The 19898-nt window shown below is 44.8% G+C and overlaps 1 protein-coding gene across 4 annotated transcripts in view; it reads right to left on the bottom strand.

Moving 5' to 3' along the window:
• The window catches only part of LOC139374910 (catenin alpha-2), a 677819-nt gene that overhangs the window by 453891 nt on the left and 204030 nt on the right, over positions 1-19898 (bottom strand). For all 4 annotated transcript variants that reach the window (XM_071116130.1, XM_071116133.1, XM_071116132.1 and 1 more), the window contains one exon: positions 7851-8054. In XM_071116130.1, coding sequence (XP_070972231.1) covers positions 7851-8054 — 204 coding nt within the window. The remainder of the gene's footprint in view (positions 1-7850; positions 8055-19898) is intronic.

Genomic DNA, 19898 nt, shown 5'->3' with positions numbered 1-19898 from the left:
ATGCCGTGAATGCCCCAGCATTTGTCGGGCAAAACGACATGGTGGGGATTGAGTTATGTACATTGTCATCCTCTGGATTACAAATAAGCCTTGTGAAGAAGGGGGAAGAGACAAGCTGACGCACAACTGGCGTATGACAGTTCAATATGCTTGAGCTCAAGGTACATCTGAATGCAATCTATATCTGTTTCAGTGTATGCGATTGGTGGGCTGCATCCGCCACTCGACGACGCCCACGACGCCAGGCTTTGTTCCGGATCTCCTGCTGGCTGCGGGCGGCTCGTCAGTGGCTCGTCCTCAAACATTGGTGTGCGTCTAACGTAAGGAAAAAAGGGAACTGCATCAAGGCAAACGTGGGCCTCGCGTCACGCGGGCTACAGCTAATGCTAAGTGATAGTCCGACAGAAAGGCCTTAATTATGAGAAATGCATGCTGCCTTGATTGTGTGCCACTAATAAGATTTTTCCATGTCTAGCCACCTGAAGCGGTGTGTCAAGCTATTGCTGATGCTCGCTCGCTTAGAGAGGCAGTTTAGCAACTATGGCAGAGCCTGACAAGTTAATATGGGCTGTGGGAGCAATAACAACAAAGTGTATGTGTATGTGTGTGTGTGTATGTGTGTGTGTGTGTGTGGGTGTGTGTGTGTGTGTGTGTGTGTGCGTGTGTGCGTGCGTGAGTGTACGTGTGCATGTGTGAGTATACGTGCGTATATGTGTGTGTGTGTGTGTGCTATCACATGTGTCTGTGTGTGTGTGTGTGTGTGTGTGTCCATGGCAGTGTTTTACAGCGTGTGTTTGTGTGTGTGTGTGTGTGTGTGTGTGTGTGTGTTTGTCCATGGCAGTGTTTTACATGTGTGTGTGCGTGTGTGTGTGTGACAGGAGCCTCATCAGAAGCCTGGTACTGTAGGAGTGGGTAGATGACAGCAGAGTGTGAGGAGGAGGACATAGGAGCAGGAGGGAGCTGTGTATAATGAGCCAGCTAGAAACGACGACCACTGGCTGGCTGGCACAGAGAAAGAAGAAGAGAAGAGAATAAGAGAGGGACAGAAGGGAGAGAAAAAGAAGACAAAGACAGACAGAAATTGAGAGAGACCGAGAGAGAAACCGAGAGAGAGAGAGCCCATGAGTGAGGCAGAGTCCACGTCGCAGGTAATTTGAACATCTCATCTCACACCACTGTCTCATCTGGTGCAAAACTAAAGCCTGGGAAACTTCCCAGCAACCCCCACAACCCCCTGCCGCCCCGTCTACTTGTCAAGCTGCGTTTTCCTTTTCCCAAACTCCTGTAATTGAGCCGCCGGGCGCTTAAATCGTGCGCTCAGTGCGAGTCGGCCCATTTCCTGAATCGCAGCGAGGTGGGAGCCAGGCACCTCTCGGGGAGTGCTTGCCTGCAGCCACACCGAAAGACTTCAAGAGAACGAGACTAACAACACTGAAAGACGTCATCAGCACCTCCGCTGCCGTAGGATCCTCATTGTTTTTACGCAAGTCATCCTACCTGAGCTATCCACAAAGCCAGAGCTACAGCTTGATGAATGACGCCAAAGTCTCGGGGGAGGTGATTAAAAACAAGTCTGAAAGCCTGCTGGATGTGCCATATCCGAGCATCAGATCATTAGTGACTTTCGTTTCGTTCGGATGTCAAAGGTGTACATTGAGGAAAAAAGTCCAGACCTGAGTTTGAATTTGTTTTTGTCTGTGCCCCGAAAAAGTCCAGGCGGTGTTCCGAATAGTGTTTTTACCCAATCATTCTCGAGGGCGCTCCCTTGAGGGAGGTTGTGTTGGGCTCCTGCTGTGAGGGACATCAAACAGGCAAGGCAGAAGAGATATACAGTGGAGGCCCCTGAGATATAGAAGAGTCGATATACTGAAGGCCCCGCGTGTGGGGTTGAAGGTTGGTGTGGATGGGTTCCTGGGATATTATCCATTATCAGACAGGGACAAGATCAGGCAGTAGTTAGCTCTACGCAGGCAGCAATCTGTGACCACCCTGTTTGGGCCCAGTACAAAGTTCAGGAGCGAAAACAACAGGAAAGAGGTAAGATGTGGACACTCAGATTGGAGAGTGTACTGAGGTGCAAGTTGCAGAGAGAAAACACACGCCGCCACATTGATGGCCCATTGTCTGGGACGTCAGACGCGTCTGATCCATCCATCCCCTTTGATCAGCTCGGAGGCGCCTCCACACCCAATTAGGCTCAATCCATTCCAGTCATGTATTACTCAGCTTCATTTTACTACAAGCCTTTGCTCCTTACGTGTCCTTCGCACGCACGCAATCGTGCACACACGTCTCAGGTGATGAGTCACAGTCAGGACAGGGAGGCAATCGATCAATCTCAGGTGGGTTGTGTATGTGAGCGTGCATGCATATGGAGGTCGTTCTCTCATTGAGATGATATTGTACTGTCAACACAAGGGTAATTAGCAAACAGCCGAGCTCCACTGACCAGACCTTGGAGTGGACCAGACAGACAATCGAGGTCCTTTGATTCAGACAACAGACAACAACTGCTTGGTTAATGCCTGCCATTATGGCCAGCGTTATTAGGACAGAGAGAATACTGCTGCTGGCTCAGAGATTCTACTCTGTATTATTTTGCCTGGACAGATGGACTGAGGGCATGCCAAAAATTGACATTTTTAACAAGATGGCCACCGAGTGAAACGGGACCTAGGAGCACAGAGGAGCACTGCCATTGTCTCAGCTGCCTGCCTCCTCCCGAAGAACCTCCAGGTGTAATGGAGTCATGCCCGCTGGCCAGCTGGGCTCGTGCCTGCTTAAAAAGTATTGATCAACTTCTCTCTTTTTTATGCCCCCTCTCCCTCCATCCTTTCTCATGGGCCAGGCGGTGTCTCAAGGGTCTCTCTCTCTCCCTCTTTCTCACTCTCTCCTACTCCACTCACTCCATCACTCTTAAAACACTGGTTGTTTGAAAGGGTAGAGGATATGCTCTGATGAGGCATCTGTAGCTTTACAATAGCAGCCACCTGCACACACACTGATTTCCCCGGTGTTATGTGCGTGAGGAGAACACACAGGTCTTGATTAGGCTCTCTCCATGTCACCCCCCTGAGGTGTGTGTGTGTGTGTGTGTGTGTGTGTGTGTGTGTGTGTGTGTGTGTGTGTGTGTGTGTGCAAACGGGCAGGCATCTATCTCCCCTAAACGGCTGTCCGTTTGGTGTGCCACGTCCCGCTAACTGCATGATTAAAACCCTCTTAAACTCTCCCTAAATCCTGTTTACTGCCTACTAGTGACACCCAGGGCCCCAATGGTACCCCCCCCGGCCCCATCCCTATACATCCACCCCCGTACCTCCCGGCCATAAGCCCTAGCTCTCAACTTGCCCCTTGACCCAAGCCGGCAATGCATTACTCTTGCCGATCAATTGATAGATAGGTCCTGTCGGATCGGTCTGTAACCAATTCAGACGATACTGATGATTCAGCCAGGGAGCTCCGGGCCGCTGTCACCAATCACTGATCAGCAGCGCTGCCGGACAGGTATGGACATTCGCCTGTCACTTGGACCTAATTTATTGCTGACTACCACCATTGATTAACCTTGCCTTGTGGACCGCCGCAGTCCGAAGTTTCTGAGAAGGGAGGTTAAGGAGGAGTCTGCAACGATTATTGGAGTGAATGGAGCAGGGGGAGTGGGGAATAATGATGTTAACAGTGGTGTGTGTGTTCAGACTAGCACACTAAACTTGACTAAAGTTGGGGTGTTATAAAACATCTGTAACCTTAGGTCTTTGGACCAGTAAGCTATGGACGTTTTTCAGTCATCGGATGACCACTCAGCAACATGCCAGGGACAGGTGCAGGTCCACAGACCATAGGTTGAGAAGCACACTGAACTATATGGCTATAGTGCTTTATCACAGCTTCTCTTAGTGTGTTAAGTGACTATTTCAGAGGCCACATTACAGCTGCCTCTCCTCCAAGTGTGACCGTGTCCACACTGTCCACTTTAGCAATCCGCACCACCCTCATCCAATCGCAGGGAGAAGACGCCCGCCACAGAGACCGCCAAGTGTCCGAGCGACAGAGGTTCACCGGCGGCATTTAAGACCTGTCAAATCCCTCTCGGGAGGTTGTGTTTGAAGAGGGGACCACCTCGCCACTTTATTGACCCGTGTTTACTCTCACGCTTACTGCCGTTTACCCACAATCCCCTATCAATGGGCACTGCAATCAACTACCTGTCTGTCAGAGCCCACGGAAGAAGAAATACAACTCTGGGGTGCATCCGAAATGGTAGCCTATATACAGATGTAGGATCTTCATTTGACCACCCTGTAACAGGATAACTATGCTGAAATGCAGGTCTAAAATGGCTTCTGAAGTTTGTCATTTCCATGTAGACATTTTAGACTTGATTGCCCCTTACAAAAATGCATCAACCACTACAAAATGTCCATTAATTATAATTAATTTTGTTTATATTATGATGTGTGTTGTCTGTATTATTGTGTGTTTTATCTGTATTATTGTGTGTTTTGTCTGGTATTATTGTGTGTTTTGTCTGGTATTATTGTGTGTTGTGTCTGAATTATTATGTGTTTTGTCTGGTATTATTGTGTGTTTTGTCTGGTATTATTGTCTGTTTTGTCTGTTATTATTGTGTGTTTTGTCTGTATTATTGTGTGTTTTGTCTGTTATTATTGTGTGTTTTGTCTGTCTTATTATGTGTTTGGTCTGGTATTATTGTCTGTTTTGTCTGTATTATTATGTGTTTTGTCTGGTATTATTGTTTGTTTTGTCTGTTTTATTATGTGTTTTGTCTGGTATTATTGTCTGTTTTGTCTGTTATTATTGTGTTTTGTCTGTCTTATTGTGTGCTTTGTCTGTATTATTATGTGTTTTGTCTGTATTATTATGTGTTTTGTCTGGTATTATTGTTTGTTTTGTCTGTATTATTATGTGTTTTTTTCTGGTATTATTGTGTGGTTTGAGTTGCACCCTTTTTGCCCTCAAAACAGCCCCAATTTGTCAGGGAATGGGCCCTACAAGGTGTCGAAAGCGTTCCAATAGGGATGTTGGCTCACGCTGACTCCAATGCTTCCCACATGTGTGTTAAATTGGCTGGATGTCCTTTGGGTGGTGGACCATTCTTGATACACACAAGAAAACTGTTGAGCGTGAAAAACCTAGCCGTGTTGTAGTTCTTGACACAATTAAACCGGTGCGCCTGGCACCTACCACCATACCCCGTTCAACGGCACTTCATTATTTTGTCTTGCCCATTCACCCTCTGAGTGGCACACACACAATCCAAGTTTCAATTGTCTAAAAATCCTTATTTTCTTCTCCCCTTCACCCAAACTGATCGAAGTGGATTTAACAAGTGACATCAAGGAAATAACAGGTTTTGACTAATGTTTCGTAGACTCAATGTACATATAACTGTGTCTGCGCTTCTACGTTTTGGCGCTCTGCATCATTCACAGCAGACTTGGGTACAAATAGTACCTGCGTTTCTTTCAAATAGTTTAAGCATTTGATTGTGCACGTCTGGAAACAAGAGACTGAAGCCTTAATAGACCCCAGGAATGAGAACCTGCTGTTATCTAGCTTTCAATACCACAGCTATTACCACTACCAGACGACAGGACACACTGAACAGTCAGAGATGTGCTGTATTTAACATTTCGGCTTCCATTTATGAAACATTGACATGTCCTCTACCCTTCTCGATGCAAAAGCAGCTTTAGCAAAAGAAAATGTGCTGTTTAACTTTCGGTTGGGAAGACTACAGCTTGGGTGACTAAAAATAGCTCCTGGCAATCCTACCACAGACGAGAGAGAAACAATGAGTAAACATGTTACCACATCTTCCTGTTTAACCAAACGAGTGTAAATCAACCTCAGTCACAACTGTGCCAGAGTTTATGAGTGGACAATGGACCGGACAATTCCGTCAATTCCTCGCTAAATTTGTGACATGTATCAAATACTTCATCTTTTAGTTGTTCAGAAGCGTCTCAATTATTTCTGAGGGCTGTCCCGCTCATAGATATCATTTATATTCAGTGAAAATAGTACGTGAAAATGAAACAAATTGCTTATTGCATTAAATATGCATCCGTTTCAAACGCAACTTGTCATCACCACTACACAAAATCAAAGCTTTTCTGTCACAGAGTCAGTCCCCTATAGCTCACCTTTTTTTGGTATCAATTTATTCGGATAGTCCCAAATAGATTGTTTGTAATTCGGTAGATGTTCAACTAACAACAACAATTTGACTAACTATCGAGTAATCCTAACCCTCGCCTTAACCCTAGCTTAACCTAACCCTTATTCTAACGCTAAACTGAAATGTAACCCTTAACTGTAACCCTAAAAAGCTGTGGCATATCAAAAGAGTTGGAATTGATAGTTTAGACATTTGTAAATCACCTATAGGGGACTATCAAAATGAAGTGTGCGATTAAGATCACTTCATTCGTCAAATTACACACAAGGTCCAATGGAAATTTGACCTCCACTTTATCACAATCCCGCCCGAAAGACCTACAGGGAGCATGCCATTCTTCGGCACCTGTGGAGCAGTTGTTGTGGTGAGCCGTTGTGCCCTTACTCAAGGGCACAACGGCAGGCGATGGCATCTAGGATTTGATATCAGCCAGCTCACTTCCCGCCAGATTTTTCCCATCAGACCCGGGATTAGAATTTGCAACCCTCCGATTGTTAGCTGGCCTCTCTAACCACTAGGCTACCTGCCGCCCATGAACTATCCTTCTAACTGTCACAGACAGAATGGAGACAACTCAGAAGACATATTTGTTGTCCCCATGCCTGAGTTTCTACTGTGAGATTGTGGGTGGCCATTGCTTTGGTAAACACACTAGTTGGGCCCAGAGGACGATGGTAGTGCTGATGAGCTACTTAGGATCAACAAGGGATTCAAAAGCCTTTGAGCCCGAGCTCTCTGCTACTGCTAATGACTACAAACGCTGACAGAGAGAGAGAGAGAGAGAGAGAGAGAGAGAGAGAGAGATTGAAACAGGGAGGGAGGAGGACATAAAGAGAAAGAGGAGGGAAAGAGAAAATTCAGAGGCACCCCCTACTCAAGGACTAGGGCCCTTTAAGTAATAACTGAAAACAAATTGCACCACCACCACCACTGAAAGTTCATTCATGATCCCCTTAATATATCCAAAATGGCCACCCAGTCACAAAACTAAGCCCTGTTGGCCAAACCAACACAAGGCTGAAATGACACGATAGAGCCCCCATTTCGGCTCTGGTAGCAGTGAAGTCTATGGATGCTGAGCACAGCAAAGCACACACTAACCTTGTGCAGTGAGTGAAACACATGAATGCACCGTGGCTGCAGCCAGCCTTCCTTCACTGCAGTAACTCAACTCCAAAGTCAAGTCCATTAGGGGGTTATCTAACGGCCCAACCAGGGGGTCGGAAACTGCTCTGCAGTTGGGGGTTATGGACTGAGGAGATTTATAGGGAGGAATAATGCTGGGAGCCAACATGACATTCTTGTCTCTCGTGTCACGCTGTGCACATCACATTACAGTCCACTATCACACTGTAGAATAGAGGAGGATGGATTTCAACAGTGTAAAACTAGAGAAGTGTGCAAGTTAGTGGTAAATGGGAGAGTGGGGAATTGTCTGGCGCTGAAAAAAGGATAGATGGGGCAATGTGTGGAGTGGAGCTGTGGTGTGTGTGTGTGTGTGTGTGTGTATGTGTGTGTGTGTGTGTGGTTGTAGTGACATTTTTAACAGGATTTAGAAGGGAGAGAACATGAGTGGTACAAACTGTATCTGAGGAAAGGTGTGTGTTTATATGAGGTAAACCCAAAATCCTCTTCGAGGGGTTCTCACATTGTTCATGTACTCGCTCAGCAGGTCTTGCAGGGCCTGCCGGACGGCGTTGCACTCGGCCACGATGCGCTCGCGGCGGTCGTCGCGGGTGCAGGACGAGTCGGCCATGAGGGCGGCGCCGCTGATGATGCTCTCCAGGCGCTCCTCCAGGGAGGGGCGGAAACGCGCTTCGCTGAACGTCAGCGGGTCCAGGATGATCTTGTTCTGACCGGGAGGAAAGGAGAGAGGGAGGTCAGAAACAGGCTAACCAAAGGGTCAACTTTTGAATGCTACTGCACTTCAGAACTTTGTGCCCAACGAGACTGTTTAGTATTCAGAGTGGAGCATGTCACTCCTTTATCTTATTAACCAAAGGTTAAGTGTTGGGTCACCCAATTGTATGTAAGCCCTGTTGGGCTAGATTGTTTACAAGAATGATGAACACATGGAAATGCACGTTAGAATCACCCATGAAAAGCTACAATCTACATTCAAGATTACTTTGCCACCAGCGCTAACTATAATACATGTCAAAACAAACGACACAGATGAAGATCTGAGGAAGACATGAGAGAGAGACAGAGAGAGAGAGAGGGAGAAAGAGAGGGAGAGAGAGAAAGAGAGGGAGAGAGGGAGAAAGAGAGGGAGAGAGAGAAAGAGAGGGAGAGAGGGAGAAAGAGAGGGAGAGAGAGAAAGAGAGGGAGAGAGAGAAAGAGAGGGAGAGAGAGACAGAGAGAGAGAGAGGGAGAAAGAGAGGGAGAGAGAGAAAGAGAGGGAGAGAGGGAGAAAGAGAGGGAGAGAGAGAAAGAGAGGGAGAGAGGGAGAAAGAGGGAGAGAGAGAAAGAGAGGGAGAGAGGGAGAAAGAGAGGGAGAGAGAGAAAGAGAGGGAGAGAGAGAAAGAGAGGGAGAGAGAGAAAGAGAGGGAGAGAGAGAAAGAGAGGGAGAGAGGGAGAAAGAGAGGGAGAGGGAGAAAGAGAGGGAGAGAGGGAGAAAGAGAGGGAGAGAGGGAGAAAGAGAGGGAGAGAGAGAAAGAGAGGGAGAGAGGGAGAAAGAGAGGGAGAGAGGGAGAAAGAGAGGGAGAAAGAGAGGGAGAAAGAGAGAGAGAGAGGGAGAAAGAGAGGGAGAGAGAGGCCTGTTTAAGTTATGTTTCTGCCGTCAACCATGAGTTACATAAAAATACATCTTAGCTGTTTCTTTGGAACAGGTTGTTGCTGAAATATATTACTGGTAGCATAGGCTTATGTCTGAGGTTCACAGAGTCATATACACCCTTCTGGTCTTCATAATGACTGTAGTAATACACATAATAATAATAATAATATCGGACTGACCCATGTCTAAGGCCACCATCTCCCAACGAGAGAGAGAGAGAGAGAGAGAGAGAGAGAGAGAGAGAGAGAGAGAGAGAGAGAGAGAGAGAGAGAGAAAAAAACAGAAAAAGAGAGAATATGGGACAAATAAGAAAGAGGAGGAAAGAGAGGACTTGTACGACAGCAGGCGGCAGTAGCCCATTTCAATTTATTAATTACACTCAGGGAGAGAGGGAAAAAAAATTAAAGAAAGAAAGATAGATAGAAAGAAAGGGAGAAAGATGGTAAAGAAAAAAATAAAGAAAAAAATTAATAAATAAAAGGAGAAAGAATGAGAGAAACAGAGAGTGCTACAACAGCAGGAGGTAGTTACAGGTAGGGAGTGTAACAAAGCTAGCAAACACATTTGGCAGTGATAGCAGATGGCTCAGTGCAATCTGTCAGCACTAGGTGGTAAAGCCAGAGGCTGAGAGTGGAGGAAAGGTCACCTTCAAGCTTAGCTTCAGGGTCCTAGTACCAGACCCTTACACCCCCCTCCCCGCCTGCTTTATGGGGCCTTTAAGCACAGAGTGAGGAGACACAGGGGCCCCGGCTTTTATTATTGGAAGTAGCCGCAAAATATACTTTTTTATGATCTGTACAGCAGGTAAGAACAAAAATTACCATTTTGATGGAGAAGGTATTACGTTTTACGGCCGTACAATTTCAATATCCCATTCGGCAGCAGTTTGTGGTGCGGTGGAGTTTTAAAGAGGGAGAAGCCACGGCGGGTAGGCAACGTTTATTAGTAAAGAGGTGCCTAAATCCCTGGGGGTGTGTGTTTGTGTATGTGTGTGTGTGTGTGTGTGTGTGTGTATGTCTGCGCATGTCTGCGTGTGTGTGTGTGTGTGTGTGTGTGTGTGTGTGTGTGTGTGTTCATATCGGTTGTACTGCGCATTACGGTTGAAAACAGTTCCAGTCGGGCGTAGTTGAAAACAAAATACAGTGCCGTTCAATGACTACTGTCTTCGACTGTTTTGCGAGGGCCTAATTTGTTTCGGGTCGCAGCTAGACAGCATCTATTTTCCACAAAGCGAGTTAGCCACAATGTCTAGTCTAGCAACTGAAGCCTATTCTAAAGAACAGCAGGGTGCTATCACATTGACGGGAGACACAGAGCACACACACATTTCCCATTTACACAGACAGAGAGACATCGAGCTGATGGCTTTGTCTGAAACCCTGAAGTGGCAACCCAGCCCTATGAGTGGGAAACCCATTCCAGGCCACTGCTCTGTGTGTGCGAGAATGAGAGCAACAACACAGATGGTATTAGACATGGTGTGTCGAGTCATATCCATCTCCATCCTGCCCATAATGCTCCATAATTATCACTGTTTTCTCTGCCTTAATGTCATTTCATCTTGTATCTTATTAAGAGTCTCCGGCATCGCAGGCTTGGTAAGCACAATCCATTGGCTTCGGGAGGACATTACAAAGACAGTGAGCCTTCAGAATGGGGCTAGATGGTTGCGTTTCTATTGTTTGCATCGAACAAACATTCTAGTCGCGCGAAAAGGCGGTGGCATGCATTCCGGTAATACAGGCATTCATTAAAGTTTGCCTAATCTCGTTTTCTTCAACGTGGGAGAGAGGAGAGGGGGGTGGAGGGAAGAATGGGAATGCCCAGCATCTGTAGAGCTAGAGGCAGCCTGGATAAAACTGGCTGCAATCAGAGGAGTATTGTCTTTCTTACGTTTCAGTGTTGCACGACTTGGAACCACTCTGCTATCCTTGTTCGGGGTGACACTGTTGTAATTTCGTTTTTTTTGTTGTTTACATTTCCACAATTTATTCATGGGTGCAGAATATTTACAGAAGTGATTTAGGTCAGTCTTTCTCACCGCTCGCATCAGGGTTCAACAGAGGTCGCCTCCCGTAGCCCGCCGCCCATGAGCTAAGCTACATTACATCAGATGGTTCTGATTTGTAAATAAACAAAAAAATGTCAACAAAGAAATATCCCCCAAAAAGCAGTCAGCAGTAGTGCCCTGCCTTAGCATACATAACAGAATTAAAATGTCTGTTTTTGGGGCAGTAGTAGCAGAAGCAAGCGAATGGCAACAGTGAGTTGTGTTCAGAGCCTGGCCAGTGAGCTACGTTCAGGCTCCACTCAGGCCTCTAATCCTGGGGGCAGGGTGACAGGCTGATTGTCAAACGATGCATGAGAAAGACAGGCAGGGAGAGAGAGAGAGAGAATATGGGATGAATTCAGCCACAGCGAGGGGGATGAGATGAATAAAGATAGAGAGAAAGAGAGAAAGAGGGTCTGAGACAAAGAGGGGAGTTGTGAGACAGCAGGACGGTAGTGCCTCTGTTCATATTACTAATGACACTCTCTCTCAGGTACCTCTAACACTACCCTGCCTCCTATACAAGCCCTGGCCTACATTCACATTCACTGGTTGGCGCCTCAGGAACCCAAATACTGAATCCCCGATTCCCAAAGGGACTCATTTTATCAGTTACATTTGACAGTTTAAGTCTGTATATCAGTTTGTGCTCTAGTTTAAAAGGCAATGAGGTCCTTTATCTACTTCCACAGAGTCAGATGAACTTGTGGATGTCATTTGTATGTTTCTGTATCCAGTTTAAAGGAAGATAGAGGTAGTTTCACAAGCCAATGGTAACTAGTGTTAGCGCAATGACTGGAAGTCTATATACGTTACGTCTACTAGCATGCCAACGTATACGTTGGCATGCTAGTAGATCCCATAGACTTCCAGGCAATTGTGCTAATGCTAGTTAGGATTGGCTCACAAAACTACCTTCAACTACCATTTGCCAAAATCCTGAAGTATCCATGTAAAACCACGTGGCAGAAATAAATACCTACAGTAGCTACCTTCCATTTAGGATATGTCCAATTGTTGTCTTCACCGGGGTGTTTCAACTTCAACAGACCAGGTGAAATACAAAATAAATATGTCTGAGTTACACTGGCCAGACACCAATCATTTTATGTGCACTCAAGATACTGCAGGTTCAACTGTTATACTGTGACTATGTCTATGTTCATCTTAAGTATCCCGGGAACTGAAGTACTCTTGATCATCATACAGTTGAAGTCGGAAGTTTACATACACTTAGGTTGGAGTCATTGAAACTCGTTTTTCAACCACTCCACACATTACTTCTTAACAAACTATAGTCTTGGCAAGTCGGTTAGGACATCTATTTTGTGCATGACACAAGTCATTTTTCCAACAATTGTTTTACTGACAGATTATTTCACTTATAATTCACTATATCACAATTCCAGTGGGTCAGAGGTTTACATACACCAAGTTGACTGTGCCTTTAAACAGCTTGGAAAATTCCAGAAAATTATGTCATGGCTTTGGAAGCTTCTGATTGACATCATTTGAGTCAATAGGAGGTGTACCTGTGGATCTATTTCAAGGCCTACCTTCAAACTCAGTGCCTCTTTGCTTGACATCATGGGAAAAATCACAGGAAATCAGCCAAGACCTCAGAAAATAAATTGTAGACCTCCACAAGTCTGGTTCATCCTTGGGAGCAATTTCCAAACACCTGAAGGTACCACGTTCATCTGTACAAACAATAGTACGCAAGTTTAAACACCATGGGACCACGCAGCAGTCATACTGCTCAAGAAGGCGACACGTTCTGTCTCCTAGAGATGAACTTATTTTGGTTTTGAAAGAAATAAAAAACTGAAAGAAATAAAATCTGAAATCAATCATTCTCTCTACTAATATTCAGACATTTCACATTCTTAAAATAAAGTGGTGATCCTAACTAACCTAAGACAGGACATTTTTAGTAGGATTAAATGTTAGGAATTGAGAAAAACAGAGTTTTAATGTATTTGGCTAAGGTGTATGTAAACTTCAGACTTCAACTGTATGTGACTTGTTTCAGGAAACTAGGCGTATGTGTCGGGTCACAGAACAGCCGTTTTTTTTATCCAAATAAGATATTGGGCAAAAATGCCTTCTCGAACATGTGAACAATTGTTGCCAGAAGCCCAGTTACAGTCACCAACGCACTGAATAACATGAAAACAACCTAACTCTGTTAATGCTAGAAAATGGTCAGAGTGGGGTGTTCTATCATTATGTGTCTGGAAGTAGCTAGCAAGTTAGCTAGTTAGTTTGGGTGCTTGACTGCTGTGTTGAGGTTAGAACGTTCGGCTCAACCCTACTCATCGGCCAGAGCGTCCAGTGTGCGCTCTGAACGAGAAACGCTCTGAATTTACTAATGGACAACCAATTTACTAACGGACAGCACAGTTACAGTCACTAACGCTCTGGATAACATAACAGCATAACAAGCTCTGCTAGGGCCAGTAATGTTCAGTGAGCTGTTCTCTCTCACTTAGATGTCTGTAAGTAGCTAGCAAGTTAGCTTGGGTGCTTGACTGCTGTTAGTACATTCGGATCAACCCTTAAAGAGATGGGTGGGGATAAAGCTTAAGAGGGTGTGAATGATGCTGAATGGGTGTAGACAAATTAGGGCTCTCCAATAGTAGTACCAAAACATTCAAAGGACATTTTCTCAAAAGTGTATCAACTTTCAAAGCAAAATGACTTTCCCATTTTCCCTCAACTGTAGTGTATGATGTACCACTTTGTAGCTTTGAGTCTGTACTTTTATCCAATGTAAAAAACACAATTTCAAATTTTGCTACGTAAGACCGATTTGAGTCGGACGGTCACACATGACCATTTGCTGGCTATTGACGTGACAAAGAAAGGAACATTTCTGGTTGATAACTAAACCCAACAACACAACAAATAGTCTGGAGGACATATCATAGCCTACACAAACAACCAAGGGGAAATGGCTAGACACAAATTGAAAAGGAAACTAGGGGGAAACTTGTCAACTTCTTTGCACAGTGTGTCCATCCACCATCCTTTCCCCTACATAGTGCACAACTTTGACCATGGTCCATAGGGCTATGTTCAAAAGTAATGCACTATGTAGGGAATAGGGTGCCATTTGGGATGCATGTCCACACTGAGTGTCAGGACGTGTCAACCTCTTTACACAGAGTCGCAACAGGGCTTGTGTGTTTCGAACTGTAATCACCTCCACGCTGGGACAAAAAAATGTCATGCTACAGAGACCACTGCCCAAAAGCACGAGCTACATGTTGAGAGGCGTGTGTGTGTTTGTTTGCGCTTGCATGCGTGGGGGTGTGTGTCTCGCCCACGCAGAGCCCGGACCTGTTGCTTATTTCACCCTCTCCTCCTCTTTCTCACATTTTGATTTCTCCTTTCTCTCCCTTTCCTCTCTTTCTTTACCAAGGTGTAATGGAATTCGCACCCCTGCCTTCCAGCCCACCCACGGACAACCATGTCGTACATCATTTAGACTGGGAGAGAACAGTGTGCTCTTTTTGCTGACTCATCCAGGGCTTCTGTGCTGTGCTTTACCGCCGCTACACACACACACACACACACACACACAAACAGACACACACAAATGCATACACACAGGCACGCACAAGCATCATACACAAACACGTGTGCATGCACACACACACGCACACTCCCCCAGCCATAGACACAGCCTGATCTTTCCGATAGTGGCCTAGCTGCTATTTTTAGGGAGCCACAGAAAAGGACTGTGGAGTGCCGCGGCGGAAATTGCAAGTTTATCTGTGATTTCCTCCCAGGATTATCAGTATGTTAGTCTTCTTGATTGTAGTTTATGTTTTGTCTCTCTCTTTTTTCATTCGCTCTCTCGAGATAAGTCACTTGGACGATTACTACTTTGCCGGTCGATGTGTTAGTGAATAATGCTGTTTAGCTGCAGACTACTCGATTCAGGTGGAAAATAGGGGTCCTTTCACTCCTGCCAAACAGAAACAATACCATTAGTCAAGTTGCCTCTTATCAGCTCTTCTGCAACAGTTGGCTGGTAATATCTAGTAGAGATGCACAAGAGGAGGAAGGGGTAATATGTATCTGTGCCTCCCTATCCTTGGCTAAACGGAATTGGGGATGTATAACATACAGACATTGACAAATTGATACAGTTAAAGTCGGAAGTTTACATACCTTAGCCAAATACATTTAAACTCAGTTTTTCACAATTCCTGAGATGTAATCCTAGTAAACATGCCCTGTCCTAGGTCAGTAAGGATCACCACTATATTTTAAGAATGTGAAATGTCAGAATAATAGTAGAGGGAATGATTTATTTCAGCTTTTATTTCTTTCATCACATTCCGTGGGTCAGAAGTTTACATACACTCAATTAGTATTTGGTAGCATTGCCGTTAAATTGTATAATTTGGTCAAACGTTTTGGGTGGCCTTCCACAAGCTTCCCACAATAAGTTGGGTGAATTTTGACCCATTCCTCCTGACAGAGCTGGTGTAACTGGGTCAGGTTTGTAGGCCTCCTCTCACACGCTTTTTCAGTTCTGCCCACAAATTCTCTATAGGATTGAGGTCAAAACTTTGTGATAGCCACTCCAATACCTTGACTTTGTTGGCCTTAAACCTCTAGTGACTCCCCATCCCGCATGAGGGAGCGTAATCATCGACTGACACGAATTAGCATAATGCAACGGACATAAATATTCCTAGAAAATATCCCTATTCATGAAAATCACAAAAGAAATTCAAAATATGCTTGACAAGCATTTGTGTAAGTTTATCGATAGCCTAGTATAGCATTTTGTCCAGCTAGCAGCAGGTAACTTGGTGACGGAAATCAGAAAAGCAATCAAATTAAATCGTTTATCATTGATGAGCTTCGGATGTTTTCACTCACGACACTCCCAGTTAGATAGCAAATGTTCCTTTTTTCCAAAAATATTATTTTTGTAGGCGAAATAGCTCCGTTTGTTCTTCAAGTTTGGCTAAGAAATCACCTGTTAATTGCAGTCATGAAAACGGCGAAAAATATAGCCAATTAGCTCCATAATATCGACAGAAACATTGTAAACGTTGTTTATAATCAATCCTCAAGGTATTTTTCAAATATCTATTCGATAATATATCCATCGGGACAATTAGTTTTTCAGTAGGACCGATTGGAGTAATGGCTACCTCTGTATTTTACGCGAGAATCTCTCTGGAAGCATCAGGTGACCACTTGCGCAATGTAGCCTCCTACGGGTATTCTTCAACATAAATGCGTAAAACTACGTCACAATGCTGTAGACACCTTCGGGAATACGGAGAAAGAGTAATCTGGTTGATAGCCCATTCACTGCTCAATAGGGACGCATTGGAACGCAGCGCTTACAAAACACGAGGCACTTCCGGATTAGATTTTTCTCAGGCTTTCGCCTGCAACATCAGTTTTGTTATACTCACAGACAATATTTTTACAGTTTTGGAAACTTTAGAGTGTTTTCTATCCCAAGCTGTCAATTATATGCATATTCTAGCATCTTGTCCTGACAAAATATCCTGTTTACTACGGGAACGTTTTTTTCCCAAAAATGAAACTACTGCCCCCTAGTCACAAAAGGTTTTAAGCCATTTTCCCAAAACTTTGGAAGTATGCTTGGGGTCATTGTCCATTTGGAAGACCCATTTGCGACCAAGCTTTAACTTCCTGACTGATGTCTTGAGATGTTGCTTAAATATATCTACATAATTCTCCTACCTCATCTATTTTGTGTAGTGCACCAGTCCCTCCTGCAGCAAAGCACCCCCACAACATGACGCTGCCACCCCTGTGCTTCACGGTCGGGATGGTGTTCTTCAGCTTGCAAGCCTCCCCATTTTCCTCCAAACATAATGATAGTCTAATTTCGCCAAACAGTTCTATTTTTGTTTCATCAGACCAGAGGACATTTCTCCAAAAAGTATGATCTTTGTCCCCATGTGCAGTAGCAAACCGTAGTCTGGCTTTTTTATGGCGGGTTTGGAGGAGGGGCTTCTTCCTTGCTGAGCGGCCTTTCAGGTTATGTTGATATAGGACTCGTTTTACTGTGGATATAGATACTTTTGTACCCGTTTCCTCCAACATCTTCACAAGGTCCTTTGCTGTTGGTCTGGGATTGATTTGTACTTTTTGCACCAAAGTACGTTCATCTTTAGCAGACAGAACTTGTCTCCTTCCTGAGCGGTATGATGGCTGCGTGGTCCCATGGTGTTTATACTTGCGTACTATTGTTTTTACAGATGAACATGGTACCTTCAGACATTTGGAAATTGCTCCCAAGGATGAACCAGACTTGTGGAGGTCAGAAGCTTCTAAAGCCATGACATAATTTTCTGGAATTTTCCCAGCTGTTTAAAGGCACAGTCAATTTAGTGTATGTAAACTTCTGACCCACTGGAATTGTGATAAGTTAAATAATCTGTAAACAATTGTTGTAAATATTTCTGATGTCATGCACAAAGTAGATGTCCTAACCAACTTGCCAAAACTATAGTTTGTTAAGAAGAAATTTGTGACGTTGTTGAAAAACTAGTTTTAATGACTTCAACCTAAGTGTATGTAAACTTCCAACTGTACATCTCAGCTGACAATACATATAAATATATATATATTTTTGTCTTCTAAATTGCAATTGCATGATAATTGGTGGCGGACGTGGATGGCGTGCATTCTGCAACACGTACTCTTAGAAAAAATGGTTCCAAAAGGGATATTTGGCTGTCCCAATAGGAGAACCCTTTCTGGTACCAGATTGAACCCTTTTTGGTTCCAGATGGAACTATTTTGGGTTCTGTGTAGAACCCTCTGGGGAAAGGGTTCTACATGGAACCCAAAAGGGTTCTACCTGGAACCAAAAACATTTTCAAAGGGTTCCCATATGGAGACAGCCGAAGAACCCTTTCAGGTTCTAGATAGCATCTTTTTTTCTAAAAGTGTACCTGTACTAAGGCTCAAAGTGACATATGCTTACAAAAAAAAACGGTAAAGGAAATTAATAAAAAGCAGCCTGCATTGCTATTTGGCAAAGAGATGTAGGCACAGGAGATTAGATGGGACCATGGAGACTGGGACACCTTGATTTAAGAAGACAGAAGGGAGTACAGCAAAGCCACAATACCCTGGAGGGGATCTCACATCTCGGGGAGGAAAAGTCTCTTGGGGGAGAACAGCTGAAGATGATATGTTCTTTACAAGATGGATGGTAAAAAGGTGAGTGTTCCCCTGAGGAATCGACTTTGTTGTTATTCCCGAGCAGGGTGTCAGTTTGTTGTGATTGGGAAAAGGGGGGAACGGTGGGGAGAGAGAAAGAGAGAGAGAGGGGTGGGAGGGGGTGCAGCATACAGTTTTGACAAAGGCCCAGGGCCCTTTAACAAGAATTGGTGCCGGTTGAATCCATTCTCCTAGCACCTCTCTAGTGTCAATTTAGTCCTCGTTCGCAGCTTTCATCAACCCTCTCCCTCAACGTCAGCAAGATAAAAGAGCTGATGGTGGACTTCAGGAAATGGAGGGGCGAACACGCCACCCACCCACAACGATGGGGCTGTAGTGGAGTGGGTCGAGAGTAAGTTCCTCTGTGTCCACATCACTAAGGAAATAACATGGTCCACACACACACACACAGTTGTGACGAGTGCACAAGAGACTCTTACCCCTCAGGAGGCTGAAAAGATTTGGCATGGGCCCTCGAATCCTCAAAAAGTTCTACAGCTGCACCATTGAGATCATCTTGAGGTATTTAGAGGTCTTATGGCTTGGAGGTAGAAGCTATTCAAGGTCCTGTTGGTTCCAGACTTGCTGCACTGGTAACGCTTGCAGTGCGGTAGCAGAGAGAACAGTCTGTGGCTTGGGTGTCAACACTTGGTATGGCAACTGCAAGGCACCCAACCGCAAGGTGCTACATAGGGCGGTGAGTACAGCCCAGTACATCACTAGGGCTGAGCTCCCTGCCATCCAGGACTTCTATACCAGGCGGTGTCAGAGGAAGGCACAAAAAATTGTCAAAGATTCCAGACACCCAAGCCACAGACTGTTCTCGCTGCTACCGCACTGCAAGCGTTACCAGTGCAGCAAGTCTGGAACCAACAGGACCTTGAATCATGAAGTGGAACGACATTTATTGGATATTTCAAACTTTTTTAACAAATCAAAAACTGAAAAATTGGGCGTGCAAAATGATTCAGCCCCTTTACTTTCAGGACAGCAAACTCTCTCCAGAAGTTCAGTGAGGATCTCTGAATGATCCAATGTTGACCTAAATGACTTATGATGATAAATACAATCCACCTGTGTGTAATCATGTCTCCGTATAAATGCACCTGCACTGTGATAGTCTCAGAGGTCCGTTAAAAGCGCAGAGAGCATCATGAAGAACAAGGAACACACCAGGCAGGTCCGAGATACTGTTGTGAAAAAGTTTAAAGCCGGATTTGGATACAAAAAGACTTCCCAAGCTTTAAACATCCCAAGGAGCACTGTGCAAGCGATAATATTGAAATGGAAGGAGTATCAGACCACTGCAAATCTACCAAGACCTGGCCGTCCCTCCAAACTTTCAGCTCATACAAGGAGAAGACTGATCAGAGATGCAGCCAAGAGGCCCATGATCACTCTGGATGAACTGCAGAGATCTACAGCTGAGGTGGGAGACTCTGTCCATAGGACAACAATCAGTCGTATATTGCACAAATGTGGCCTTTATGGAAGAGTGGCAAGAAGAAAGCCATTTCTTAAAGATATCCATAAAAAGTGTTGTTTAAAGTTTGCCACAACCACCTGGGAGACACACCAAACATGTGGAAGAAGGTGCTCTGTTCAGATGAAACCAAAATTGAACTTTTTGGCAA

Source organism: Oncorhynchus clarkii, chromosome 19, assembly GCF_045791955.1.
Source record: "Oncorhynchus clarkii lewisi isolate Uvic-CL-2024 chromosome 19, UVic_Ocla_1.0, whole genome shotgun sequence".
In the NCBI taxonomy this organism is placed as follows: Eukaryota; Metazoa; Chordata; class Actinopteri; order Salmoniformes; family Salmonidae; genus Oncorhynchus; species Oncorhynchus clarkii.
This window is presented reverse-complemented; position numbering and strand designations above follow the sequence as displayed.